The sequence below is a fragment of the Eleutherodactylus coqui genome, chromosome 6, assembly GCF_035609145.1.
Source record: "Eleutherodactylus coqui strain aEleCoq1 chromosome 6, aEleCoq1.hap1, whole genome shotgun sequence".
Classification (NCBI taxonomy): Eukaryota; Metazoa; Chordata; class Amphibia; order Anura; family Eleutherodactylidae; genus Eleutherodactylus; species Eleutherodactylus coqui.
The window spans coordinates 161,625,118-161,639,684 of record NC_089842.1 but is presented as its reverse complement, the minus strand read 5'-3'; the positions used below and the strand labels follow the sequence as shown (position 1 = coordinate 161,639,684).

General features: G+C 44.1%; 2 protein-coding genes across 2 annotated transcripts in view; one reads left to right on the top strand and one right to left on the bottom strand.

Moving 5' to 3' along the window:
• The window catches only part of FANCM (FA complementation group M), a 133,363-nt gene extending 127,390 nt beyond the window's left edge, over window positions 1-5,973 (top strand). Inside the window, exons 21-23 of the mRNA XM_066608097.1 lie at window positions 1,963-2,311; window positions 3,312-3,603; window positions 5,712-5,973. Of these exons, the coding sequence (XP_066464194.1) occupies window positions 1,963-2,311; window positions 3,312-3,603; window positions 5,712-5,844 (774 nt within the window). The 3' untranslated portion in view covers window positions 5,845-5,973. The remainder of the gene's footprint in view (window positions 1-1,962; window positions 2,312-3,311; window positions 3,604-5,711) is intronic.
• A 3,240-nt stretch (window positions 5,974-9,213) lies between these two features.
• MIS18BP1 (MIS18 binding protein 1) overlaps window positions 9,214-14,567 on the bottom strand; it is a 65,340-nt gene continuing 59,986 nt past the window's right edge. Inside the window, exons 14-17 of the mRNA XM_066608095.1 lie at window positions 12,446-12,588; window positions 11,304-11,388; window positions 10,098-10,152; window positions 9,214-9,612 (exon numbers count right to left, since the gene is read on the bottom strand). Coding sequence (XP_066464192.1) covers window positions 9,497-9,612; window positions 10,098-10,152; window positions 11,304-11,388; window positions 12,446-12,588 — 399 coding nt within the window. The 3' untranslated portion in view covers window positions 9,214-9,496. The remainder of the gene's footprint in view (window positions 9,613-10,097; window positions 10,153-11,303; window positions 11,389-12,445; window positions 12,589-14,567) is intronic.

Below are 14,567 nucleotides of genomic sequence, written 5' to 3'. Positions count from 1 at the left end.
TGAACTGTACTACTACAGTTAAACTATTAAGCCCTGCCAGGCAGGGCTTAATAGTCTAAGCATCTAGCAATCCATGACAGAATTGGAAAACTTTTCTGGGCCCTATGTAGTCATGTCAACTATCCACACCCTATGATTGCACTGCGGGGAAGAGGTGATGGGACACACATCCACTTCAATGTTGTGCATTGACCACGGTATTTAGGAGGTAAGTGATAGTGACAGAAGCTAGCTCTGATCGCAGTCATTGCTGACATCTGTCTAAGGGCTCCCACACACTTGCGGTTTTTTTTTTTCTTAAAGTGAATGCCAATGGGATTTTCTAATGTTAAAAACACATTGCAAGTTTGTGCAATGTGTTTTTAACATTAGAAAGTCCCATTGACCCTTGCGTAAAAAACAAACAACAAAAAAAAACGCAGCGTTCAAAAAACTCAAGTGTGTGGGAGCTCTAATTGGCGGCAGCAGGATTTTAATGCTTGCTTAAATTATTTGAACAACCGATGAATGATAAAATGTTTGCTTGGGGTCGTATTCATACAGCGTGATCAACCCCTTAGTGACAACCAATACGCCTTTTTACTGACCTCACTAATGGGCTTTAATACATACATCTTTTAAAGGTGGTATATTGACTGATTACTAGCAGCCAGGTTGCTGCTCTAACCCCCAGGTGCAGTGACCAGTCAGATCCTGGCAGTTTAACACCTCACATGCCACAATCAATAGCAACTGCAGCATGTAAGCAGATAACAGGGAGAGTGAGGCTCCTTCTATCACTCGTCGGCACCCCGCAATGTGATTGCGAAGTACCAATAGGTTTCCATAGCAACTGGAAGCCTGACAAAGGCCTCCATATCTGCCATGTAACTCTGCCTATAAAATTCTGCCTCCAGTCTAACAGGCTGCTATCATAGGGTTAGTAGAATGCTCTACAATATATTTTTATTTCTAAAAAAAATAAATACATTTTCAAAAAAATATGCATTTTTCCACAAAACTCTTTAAAATGGGTAAAATACCAAAGAAAATTATTTAAAAAGCAGAATATAATAAGTATGGCCGTGGTCGGAATGACCTATACAATGAAAATATTTTGTTATTTATTGCATATGGTGAATGTCATAAAACAAATTTTAAGACTTAACGCCAGAACTTCTATTTTTCTTTTGTTCGCGCTGCGGAATAAGTTGGCGCTATACAAATAAAGATTATTATATTCGCCTCCCAAAAAAGCGCAAGAAACACTACAAAAGTTGTCTGTACCTCAAACTGGTACCAATAAAAACTACAGCTCATCCTGCAAAAACAAGACCTCCTATAGCTTAGCTGCCAGAAAAATAAACATTTTAGGGAACTTATCGGCGATGCAGATTCAATTTTTTTTTATTTTAAAATGTGTTTTTATGGCGCAAAAGTAGTAAAATATCTTCATAGGCTTGCTATCGCAATAATTGTGCTGATCCAGATGGTTACCATGTTATTTCTACTGAATGGTGAATGCTGTAAAAACAATGAGAAAAAAAATTCTCAAAATTTCACAATCACGACCCCCCAAAAAAATGTAATAAAAGTAATAGAACGCATTATATGTACATCAGAGTGCTGTCATTGACATATACTTGTCCCAGAAAAAAAAGGCCACGCACAGCTATGTCAACAAGTTATGGCTCTTGCAATGTGACAATGACAATAGCTTGGTCCTTAAGACAAAAAAGGGCTCCTTCATTAAGGGGTAGAGTAAAGTATTGTCCGCATCATTGCAGACCATGTAAAATGGCCATATAAAGAACTAGAACATTCCTTTAGGCTGGGCTTATTACATGTAATGCTTCCATTCTACAGAGTGGAGGCCATGACTCCCCAGTCTATGCATATACTATGACATTACATTGTCCTCATTTAATGCTCGGTTTGATTAAAGTAATGCCTGTTCTCCATGTGTTGGTTCTATCCCTGCAGCTAGAACTCTGCAACAAAAAAATGGAGTCCTCCTGGACAGCTTCTGTCACAAAGACCCCTGTGTCCACAGCCTGCACTGGGGGCCCCTGTATCCTTGCTGACAGCAGAGAAATCTCGTCTGGACCAGAGGTCATCACATACTTGAGGACTACTCATGGGGTCAGAGTGGACATCTGCTCCCTAGGGGGCTGCGATTATATTGTCAGCAACCGCTTATCCGTAGAGAGGAAGTCCCAGTCTGAATTCTCCAACAGTGCTAATAGGAGCAAACTGGTGGAGCGGATCAAGCACTTACGCAGCATGTTTGAGAGGGTCTGTCTGATTGTGGAGAAGGACAGGGTGAAACCAGGTATGTTCTTACTACCTCAGTCTGATGTGTGGCAGAAATTAAAGTTAACTGCTTAGGGTGTGTGAAGGGCCAAAGCACGCTACGGGTTTTTCTTATTGGTGTTTGGTGATGGTAAGAGAGCAGGGGTTGGTTCGCTCTACATGGAGAGATACTCCATTTTCTATTTGGAGAAATATCCAAAACACAAAATCTGTGCTCACAAGATGCGTATTAACCCTTTGCAATCCAATTTTTGATTCAGGGTTTCCTAGGGGGCTTTCTCTTTCTGCCATTATAGAATGACACCATCTGCTGGCTAGAGCCAGTACTGCAGTATGGGACATGCTGGAGAGGCCCCCGATAACAGAGCGGCCAGTAATCTACAGTAAGAATACCCTGACGGACGTCTTCCGACATTGGAGATGTACAACCTTCAATCAGAATGTCATAATAGACATCAGCCAGTGGATTGGAAAGTGTTTAAGGGGCTCAACCGAACCATACGTTGGATCAAATGCAATATGCTTCGGCGATATTATGTCGCCTTTCTCAGATGCTTTCAAGTGTACTACTACTTTTTTCTGTATATGTTAACTATTTTTTCTGTCACCAACCACGTTTGTTTTGGTTGATTCCCTTTAATGCACGTTTTTGTTTTGGATATTTCTCCTCTTGTTTACACAAAACGGCAATTTTTGGCTTGGATGCCCATGTGCACAAGAATCATATTTTTTAACCTACTGGGACTTCGGGCATGGTGACAGCCCCTTCCCCTTGGACTGGTCGTCCACGCTGGGTAAGGTTCCTTTTCTTTATTCATCTACCTATTGCTGTCATTGCACAAGGCGCTATCCCACTGTACTCAGTAATGTATTGGAAAATCATTGTCTAAACATGACAATCTAAAGCAACAGAATATTCCTTCCTTGCTCTGTTCTTATTTTTGGGAAACTTACAGCTTTAATGACATGGTTCCAGTACGATGCAACTACATCACGTTATCTAATATTTCACATTTCAGGCGAAACCTCACGACTGTTCCAGAGAACCAAGTACTATGACAGTACGTTGTCCTCTTTAATCAGCGCTGGGGTCCAGGTTCTTTTCAGCTCAAGCCAAGAGGAGACGGCAGCGCTACTGAAAGAGCTAGTGTCCCTGGAGCAGAGGAAAAACACGGGGATAACCGTGCCCACACAGGTCTCTGGGCACAAGCAGGAGGTGCTGAACTTCTACCTATCCATCCCCAATGTCAGCTACATCACAGCCTTAAACCTGTGTCATCACGTCCCTTCTGTTAGCCAGATAACAAACAGGTAAGAAGAAACGGTCATTGTTATAAAGACTTGCAAAGTTGTACACTTTAGATGAAATGACTCTTTTCTTGAGAAGTAATGATACAAATATTTAGTCTTCTGGGGCATCTTTTTTTTTAGATTTTTCTATATTTTCCATTTCTTCCCCTATTCCTTTTTAAAATATATGAAACAGGGCCCATTCACACCTGTGCTCAGTTCCTTTTTTTTTTTTTTTTAAACAGAACAAATAGTTATTGGCATTTGTTTAGTTTAAAAAATGAACCAAAGAGCGCAGAAGTGAAGTGAAAGCTTTCTGTTTGCTTAAAAACCCATTGAAATCAACAGATCTGTTTGATCCTTTTGGGGCAAAGAAACTAAATCAAACTGCTGAAAAGCCCTAATGGAGGTGTGAATAGGCCCCTAAATAGACAATTTGTTGTCACCATGCACTTCGCAGTAGGGGGTGTCTCTACATAGTGACCCTAGCATCAGAAAGTACTGACACACCTTTTTACAAAGGGAATGGTATTCAACGTTTCTGGTCAGAACAGGCGCGGGACAAGCCGGTGTTCTCAGAAAAGACACAGGAAATTCTGGTCAGACTTATTTCATGGGAAACACATGTAGGGCTGTGCTCACATAATGGAGTATTGCCTGACATGTGACTCTGACCTGTCACTGTAGAGGCGTACGCATACCTTCACTCATAGGCTTAAAATGAAGAGGTCGGTAGGTGGATAGTTAGGTAGGGACTGTTCAATCTATGTTTGCATGAATGTCTATACCGATTTTTTTTTTTTTAGGATTGTTGGAATAGACACTCTTGGCCTTAGTTGGGTAAATGGAGCCATAGGGATATGTTTAGCCTTTATGTAAAAACGTTACTCTAATGTATTGTGAGCAGGACTGTAGGAGAGCAAAGTGTCCTTTTAAACATACAGAATCTGTTTTGTCAGCCGAAATCCCTGCAATATGGGGTCTGTACCTCAACCGTGGTCCTGCAGGAACAGTTTCTCAGCCCCAGTGACTAGACCAAGTTTCTCCTCTGTGCATGCTATAGCGAAAAAGATGGTTTGTTCTAGTAAATGTCCCTAGAGGTCAGGACCACCGGCCTTACCTCCTAAAACTTTATGGTGATCCAAGTCTGGTTGAGTAGAAGTGTGTGATAAGGGTAGTGCAGTTAAAGTAGACCCAAAACTATGGCCATGGTAAACAAGACTTAGAGGTGTGTCCTGTGCATGTAATTACCATTTATGGCTAGAGCCAATTATAATCCAGTGCTGGATATTACTGATCATAGAGAGAACATGTGTTAGGGCCTCAGAAATGACCACCATGAAGTCACCTGTACTAAGGAAATTGTGATAATATGGCCTGTTAGGCATAATGTGGCTGGAATTAAAGGGACACTCTCTACTATCTGGGTGTCGGTCTCAAAATTTCTGTAATATACTTGCATTAAAAATGTTGTAGCTTTACCACGGTTATGAAGTGGCTGCCACTAGGGGTCTTCCTTCTAGCTTCTCTGGCATTACAGGAAAAGGAAGTAGGTCCAGCAACATGTAGAAACTCTTTATTGAAAAATCCAGGAAAATCATGTCTAGAACTTCTGTAGTAAGGCTGCATTCACACGGGCGCACATGATATTGAGCCCAGAAACCTGTCCCGATATTATGCTCGTCAGCATGCATTTTTAACACCTTGTGTCACTTCTGTGAAATTCCCGTCCTTTGCCGCTTGTTTCACACACTGAGGATTGGCAAGTGTTTGCCACTGATTTCAATGGGAAACATCACATTGCACAGCATGCGTTGTTTGACTGTACCATTGAAAACAATTGGCAACACGTTCTGAGGGACTCACAAAAATAGGACATGCCATGATTTTTTTTTTACCTTGCAGCAACGCAGTGAGAAAAAACATCGCTTAGGTGTATGACTCGATTCAAAAGAATGCAAAATGCACAAAACTCATGTGCAGTTAAACTCGAATGATATTCTGCCGCGGGGGAGGAGCACTTACAGGTCTCCGAGATGAGCCTATCTTATAGATAGAATCGCAGCAAAAATGCACTGTGTGATTTAAGCCCTTGTGTAGATTTGTAATTTGTTCAATCTCTTTTGCAGCTCAGTAGAGGAGATCGTAAGCAAAGGAAACGTGAGCAAACAGAAGGCTGAGGAAATCTACTGCTACCTCCATTACGTGTTTGATCCGAAGATGCTGCAGCCCAGCGACAAACGCAAGCAGAGTGTCGTGTAATCAGTGACATCTTGTATCATTTTTCTACAGAGGGGATGTTATTGCAGGCAATTCTCTCCAGTCCTCTGTGCCACTTGTCTTATGCACTTTATAATGTGTTTATATTTGTATCATATGTAAATAAATGCTACAGAGTAATACTGCAACTGTGTGCAAATCTTCATGTCAGATACAAGTGAGAAGAGCACATTAGAATAGAACCTAAATATCAACAATTATTATGAGTGAGATCTCTTAAAGTAGTGATGACAGGAAATCTAATAGTAACATAGAATGTTAGACCGAGAAGGTAAATGTTCCCATCCAGTTCAGCCTATTCCACCCCCTACCAAAACGTTGATCCAAAGGCAGGGGAAAACCCCAATAAGGTAGAAGCCAATCTGGCCATCAGAATAATCGCTGGATCAACAACTATAACCTGTAATATTGTAACCTTCAAGGAAGGTGTCCGCACCCCTCTTAATTCCACTCTTCTCCTAATAAGGCTGGCTGTCCACGGGCGAGATGTCATAGCGAGATCCACGGCGATAAATCGCACATGGAGCACTATGGAGCGCAGCCTGACATCCACAAGCGGAGAATCATAGCGATTCTCCACTTGCGTGATTAAAGGCATGCCACGATTCTCTGCGGTGAGCCTATACTTTGGATAGGCTTATTGCACAGACCTTGTAGTGCTCCTCCATGGTGGAAGATCGCTACTGATATTCCGGGCCATAAACAGGCAGCCTAAGACTCTGGGGCCGGGCTCACACTACCCTATCTCACAGCATCAGGGTGTGAAATATATGCACGTGGGACTCAGTACGTAAGGTCATGGCATACTGACTATCTTGGCATGTATGTGCACATTATATGCGCCAAGATAAAACATGCTGCAATGTTTCTTGTACTCTTATCTCACACGATTCATGTGAGCAGTGACATGGCCGCCTAAGGCTGCTTACACATCTGCGTGAGGGCTCGGTTCTAGTTTGTGTCTCTGAAATAAAACAAGGAAAAAAAATCAATCAATCAATCAAATCAATCAATCAATGGGGAGAAAAAAAAAAAACATCTTTTTTCAGGTTTCTCTCCTCCAAAAATAAAGCCTAGATAAAATCCCTGAACTGAGCCCTAGCACAGGTGTGAAGGCAGCCTAAAAGGTAAAGTAAATTCTAGATCATTAGGAAAACTTTGGGAGTTATAAAGTGTCATGTTCCCATTTAGCCAACTTTAATCTCTTGGGGACATCCACCATATATAAAAATACGGTGCTGCCACCAAGTGATTTGCACAATCCACCATCTATGTGCAAAGTGGCAATGGCGTTAGACCTGGAACTGCCAGCTGTATATTATAGCGGACACTGTGGTTCTAGCCATTGCAGCAGAGACCACACTGATCCTGGCCACTTAAATGCCATGGGGAGTTAAGTGGTCAGACAGAAGGAGGGGCAATAATAGTGGTCTAAGCCCGGCTTCACACGGGTATACCGTATATACTGGCGTATAAGGCGGCGGGGCGTATAAGACGACCCCCCAACTTTCACCTTATACGCCGGGAATACAGCGGAGCAAAAAAAAAAAAATCATTACTCACCTCCCCCGGCGTTCTGCGGCGCTGCTGCAGGATGTCGCTCCCTCCTGGTCCCCGGCAGAGCATTGCTTTCTGGACGCGGGGCTTGAAATCCCCGCCTCCAGAAAACACGTGCCTTCAGCCAATCACAGCCATTCAATGATGTCATTGAATGGCTGTGATTGGCTGACAGCGTGTGTTAGCCAATCACAGTATTAGCTTTCTGGAGGCGGGGATTTCAAGCCCTGCGTCCAGAAAGCAATGCTCTGCCAGGGACCAGGAGGGAGCGACAGCCTGCAGCAGCGCCGCAGAACACCAGGGGAGGTGAGTAATGATTTTTTTTTTTTTGACACTTTCTTTTTTTTGTATTAGCGGCGTATAAGACGACCCCCGACTTCAGAGCAGATTTTTCGGGGTTCAAAAGTCGTCTTATACGCCAGTATATACGGTATTTGCGTGCGCAGTACACAGAGAATAAAACCCATTGCTTTGAATGAGTCCATAAACCTTTCTGTATTTTTGCATGTGCATAGAAGTCAAATAAGAGGTGCGCAAATGTGTGAAATGCTGCATAATGGCACTGGGGAAACAAAGTACAGTAAAATATGCTGATGTGCACATAAAAAAAGCATAATTTATTTTGCAAATATGCTTGTGTGAAGCCGGGCCAACAGTGTATTTACACAACTGATATGAACACCCAATTTGTGTGCTGCACGATGTACAGAAATCCCAGGTGAAAAGAACCAATTATTTTAAATTGGTTAATTTACATGGACGATGTTTTGCGCACAGCGATGCTGCGAGATGAAGGTTGCAGCACATCCTATTATTGGGCGATTCTACTCAAGAACCAAAAAGCATCACACTCGCATGTAAGTGTGAGGGACATGCAAGCGTGATTTATTTATTTATTTATTTTATTTTTTACCACTATTGGAACATTCTCGAAAAATACATTGTAGTTGTATAAAAAACACGCATTTTACAAGTGTAATATCTGTCCACGTTTCTCAGACAGATATCGCACTCGCTTGTGTAAATATACGCTAACTGTTAGGATATCCTGCTGTAGGTTTAAAAGATTTGTCCTAAATGCAGGTTAAATATGTATGCTTGATCTCTGATGAGATATAAGGTTAGAGAGGTTCTGTACCCAAATGTTTTTGGAAAGGTTTTACTACCTGTGCCTGTAATGGGGGCTGGCCTTGTCTGACTGCCACCAAGATGCTTTTCACCACCTCTATTCTAGCACACTAGCTCAAATCTAGTAAGGCAAACAGAAGAGTCATGTCTGAAAATTGGTTGTTGGGCAGTGTATCCATAACAACCACGTCTTTGGGGCATATTCATCATTGCATTCAGAGTATGCTTAGAGTATGGAAAGCATAAGAACCATGACTGTAGTACTGGGCAGTGACTGCTCTCTCCCTTCTGGTTTCTATGTTTTCCACACTTGGAATGCAATGATGATCCTTTTAGGAAGCACATGCCGAGCAGCTCGTCAAAGTTGCATATTAGAAAAGAGGGTCTTTTTTTCCACCCCAGAAAGTCTCACTCTTGCCCCTGGGTTGTATGGCCCCATTCATGTGAACAGGGCAGACGTGAAGTACCAGACAGGTGCTGTGTTGGGTGGGGCAGAGAATAGAGGAGGTGACTTAACAGGCACCGATCCCTACACTTAACGTGAATGCGCTGTCATTTCCCTGGCAAAGAATGGCGATTCCTCTGCTGTAATATTTAAAGTTTTATTAGTATAAAATGTGACAATTATGCACTTAACCCCATTACAGAACACGATACACGGCAGAGTGTTGAAGGAAGAAGTTTTATAAAAGCTTCGGTACAAAATTTTAAAATTCCGTTTGATGAACAAACGACAGCGCTGATTATTAAGAGGGGAGGGTTTATATACAGGACATTTATAAGCACAGCCTCCCCTTTAAAATTAAGCTTAACATATTACAAAACTAGAACATTATACAAAAGTCTTGAACATTATACAAAAGACTTGAACATTATACAAAAGTCTTGACTGTTATAAGGCAGAAACGGTATCCTTTTATACATATAGACTTCACTCACTGAACAGGGCTTAGTGCTCCTCGCCAGAGGAGTCTGAGAAATAGTAATCTTTTTCCTCCTCCTCATCAGATGTGGCTGCATCATTCATCTTTAAGAGTTTCCCAATGACTGAGGTGTCTTTAGTGCCTGCCAATGGCAAAGAAATAATTAGCCAGAATAGCCTTAGAAGGCTTCCATCCATGCAACTGAGATATAAGCTTCTAAACGACACTACAATATATCCCACTGACATGCAGCCAATGTCTCTGCTAAGGTAATCTCTCTATAAGTGGTCTCCGAGCCTGGGCTAAGAAAGATGGCCACACTACTACTTATACTAATGCACAGTGTACATCAGGTAGTCAAAGTCAATAGTCTTAAGAAACTACTTGCTGCGTTGACTGGTCAAAGCTGCTCATGTTGGCAGCACTGGGTAATCAAAGCATCATGTAGTGTATTACACACTGTGCACTATTATGCATCATTAGTCCATCAGGTAGTGAGAGTAGTGGCCATCTTTAATGGCCTGGGCCCAGAGTTACTTTAATGGCACACATTAATACTTTCAATGCCTGTGGCCATTGCACAAACCAGATCAGAGCTAGAAGTAATAACACACAACATGCTGTTACCTTTCTTTGAGAAGGCTGTTTTTCGAGAAGTGGGTGTTGTATAGGAAACTAAGCCCTGAGGAGAAAAGGCAAAAAACAAAGCAAGTCACCTAGTGTGATGGTGCAGCCAGAATACATGCGTTCCAGCATATACACTGTACGTTTGAGTAGATGAACAGCTATACTTTCATCAGTGAAGTGCAGCAGGACCTCGGCACAAGGTAACAACAGATTTCAAGGACAAACTGTCACTTCAGGCCAGTCTCACAGAGGCCTCTGAAAATGCTGCATTTTTACAAACACACCCTATCATTGCAATGGGTAATGAGGTACATTAAAGGAGAAAAAAAAAAGCCGCCGAAATACACGAAAGGGTTTTTTTTTTTGTTACATAAATGTACAGTATTGTAAAACTTTTTTTTTTGGAGGGGAGGAAGAAAACAGCAATTGTATCTTTTTTTACAGCATAAGGCCTCCTTCCCACGGACGGATTTCCACCGCATTGCCTGCAGCTATTAGGTTCTATTGCAAAAACACCCTAAACGAGTACGCTCGCTCATCTCTAATGTGCACTCCTTTTGGGTTTGAAAAAAAAAATATTTTTATACACATTTGGTATCGTATCTGTAATGACCCATACAATTGAACAAACTAGTTATCCAAAAGAAACGCAATAAGTGATCAAAAAAGCCGTATGTACCCCAATATGGTACAATGAAAACTAGTGCACATGCATTTTTTTCTTTACATTTAATTCTGTACTGCAATGCATAAAACGCTTATCACAGGCTATGGCAACCTATTGGCCTCTCTGAACCCTCTGTATGCTGTGATCCACATTGATTGCGGCACATAAGGAGTTAACATAAGGGATTGTGGTTTTCACCATTCCCCCGCTGTGGTGTGGGCTCAGGTTGTGAGCCAGTGTCATCCACAGGACGTAAGTTTACGTCTTGTTGCGAAACGTTTTATCCCAGCTGAGGAGCACTTACGTTCTGTGGCACTAAGATTTATTGTAAGGAAATATTAGTCTGTAGTGGGGGTTGGGGGATTAGTTCAGTATTCGAAAATGGCAGAATTTTTTTATTTATTTATTTTTAACATCCAGGCTATCCCTACTAATATCCTTTGAACATTTTCATCTGTAATTGCAACAGGACAGATGAAAACACTATTGACAATGCGAGAAAATATGGTACAATTTTAATGCAAGGTGCAATCGCTTACCCTTTTGTTTAGCTGGCCCCAGCCCAGGAACTTGTCTCGTTTTTTATCCTTCTGGAGCCTGTAGACAAACCTGTCATTGTTGGATCTGTGTAAACAATACATTAGAGGTAAAGTGGAGAGTATTAGTCATGCAAATACAGTAGATCTGACACCCAGGGAAATGTGCTTAAGGAGAGTGCATTAACCTTGGATAATACAGTGATCTGACTATGCAGCCCCATGTACCTGCAGCCTATTACAGCTATAGGCCGCTCCTATTAGGAAGGCGCTCTCTGACGACTTTATGCTGGGTTCCAACGGGACTGTCACCGCGGAAAACTTGCAGTCTTCCCGCAGCGAAATACCGTGAGATTTCCGTGGGATAATCGCAGCTTCAAAACCTGCACCACTTAGGTGCAGGTTTTGGAGCGGCTTCGCCACATGCTTTTCCGTTGTGGACGGCTCTGCCATAGAGAGGAGCGAAGCCGCAACAAAAAAAAAAGAATTGACATGCTGCATCCCGGGAATCCTCGCCGCAGCGCCAGCTTTGCCACGACAGATTGTCTCCCCCATTTGGATGACATTTTTGACAAGTCTCGTCCCCATGGCTGGCTAATTCTGCGGCAAATCCGCCCTGTATGAACCCAGATTTACAGTGGCTGATGTATCTTGTGTATAAACCGCAGCTAGCCATCAGTCACTGCTGAGAGAAACTGTCCCCTTATAAGTACACTGGTTACAGAATGATTAATCTGCTGTAATCTTTGTTCTTTCCTATTACCCAAATATTTTTACCCTTCCTTTGGGTAGAACATTCAGGTGACTGATCCACTCTAAAGCATTAAATGGTCGATGCTAATAACTGTAGTGTAATCCTGTTACGGTAGCTTAAATGTCAGAAAAGATCATTGACTTTGGCATCTACCTAATTATGAGAGAATCACAATTCTTTGGGATTGTATAGCATTCGAAAAACATGGCTACTTTCAAAATAGTCTCCTCCCCTGTCCACGGAGATGGGACTAAGGCGTAATACCAGGCACAGCCCTTGTACAGGTCTGGATGCATTTCTGGAAGAAAGCAGCTATATTTTTGTAATTTTTTTTTCTCCAGTTCAACCTTGTCAAGGGACCTGGATGTATTCTCTCAAATAGCCCCCTCACCTGCTGACAGAACCCATCATTCCTGGAGTGATATGTTCACACTGGGGGGTGCAGGCCAGAGGGAATACAGATGAAGGCGTGGTGGGATCAATGGTCTCCAGCTGAAAAACATCATCCTCGTGACTTGGTCTCAATGTTGGAATCTAGGTGTGCATAAGAAATGTACAAGACTGCAGGTTAGAGATGCAGATATTATTAGGATCATAGTATACTTCATGCTGCAGAGACCGTCAAAATTCAGGAACCAACCACGTAGCTGTAAAATGCTTAAAAGGGGTCTTCCGGCTTAAATTCAGAGCAGCTGCTCATGCCCCAAAATAAAAGAAGCCTATGCTTACCAATCCCAGGAATGCACACCTCCAACGCTACCTCTCTGCTCTCCACACCAGGTCTGATTACATGATGCAGAGTCAGCTTGTTAATGGCGTGCCGCATGCCATTTGGAGCGGTGGGCATGTAGCGTGAACGGCCCATCAACTGTAGGTTGTAATCCGAGTACTAGCGGGCAGAATGGAGAGGTGGTGCTGAAACTGCCAGGACCAGGGGCAAAAAAATTAACTCATTTAAAAAGGAGTTAATTACTTTTTCCCCCAGTCGTCTCCACGACAGCACCAATTGAGATTGCCTCCTCCTGATAGGACAGGAACACACAGAGGTTAAAAGCTCCCCCCCCCCCCCCCCCCCCCCCCCTTCCCCACTTTCCTCAGTGTCTTCCTGTCCTGGTGGAGGAGCTGGTGGAGAAGCCAGCCGGAAGCCTACTCACGGGCGGATCGGAGGGCAGTGGGTCAGCCTGTCCTCCCTTCCCAGCCAGACGACTCCCGGGACGCCACATGGGGTGGTAACCCCCGAGCCAGGTTCCTCCCGCGGCGGCCCATGGGGGGTTCAAAGCCGGAGCCTCAGTCCCCCTCCTCCTCCTCGTATAGTGGCCGCGCGGCGCTCCAGGAAGCCCTTTGACGGCGGGGGGCGGGGCGTCACGTGCCCAGCGTGGTAACGTCATCACGCTCGCATCAGGAGCCGCACGGAGGGGGCGGGGCTTAGCGCAGGAGCGCGAAAACTCAAAATAAGGAACCTGAGAGAAGCCAGAAGGTGGACCAGCACTACAGGTGTCTGCAGCATCGGTATAGTAATGAGTGATCCAGCACCAGAGACAGCTGAAACCTCAGCCTCAGCGGCTGTAAGTAGCCAGTGCAGCAAAAAATACAAAATGCAAAATCCAATGTATTGTATATGGAAAAATTGCATATTTACCCGCAAAAAATACTTTCCCCTCTTTGTTTGTCAGGGGGATAAAAAAGACATCCCCCCCCTCCCCTCCCCCCCCCCCCCCCCCCCTTCCCCAGAACAAAACCCAAAAAATGTGTGGAGTGCGGGACGAGACTGCCAGCTACGTACCAGAGGCCTCTATGCAAGGTATTCGTAGCTAGGCTAGTCAAAGAGGAATCGGGGGGGATTCCTGGATGACGTTAGGAAGCTGGTGAAGGAGGAGGTTCGATCAGCCCTAACGTCACAGCTGGCGCCGCCAGCGAAACGCCAGAAAAAGGCGTATGTTCCTGACGAGCCTTCCGACTCCGAGAGTTCTATCGGATCGGAGCAAGAGGAACAGGCAGTTGAGGAGTCCTCAGACGATGAGGACTACAAAAGATACCTTTTCCATCAGGACGACTTAACAGAATTAATTAAGGCAGTCAGGGCTACATTAAAAAATGGAAGAGCCCGGGGGCGTGGCCAAGCAGCCGAGGACACCGGCCGCATGTAAGGGAAGCTCCCGGAGAAGCCGACTTACCAGCCATCCTGACATAATCCTGAGGGCCCCCAAACCCACCCGAACACCTCCTGAAGCAGAGAGGGAGAGGAGGGAGCCGGCTGTAACATCCGGGTGGCTCCCATAGCAGAGGTAACGCCGGCATCGGACCCGCGATTCCGCGACCGCTGCCGCCGCCATCTTGAGTGCGGCGCTGACCGCCGGGGGATCGGAGGACAAGGGAGGAGGCGGAGGAGACCGCCGGGACAGAGAAGGCAGTGCTGAGACTGAGGTGGGGTGAGCGGCAGTGTGGAGAGGAGAGCGGCCGCACCGGAGCCCTCATACAGCGCTGAGTGAGAGCTGCGCTCCTTCCCGCCACAA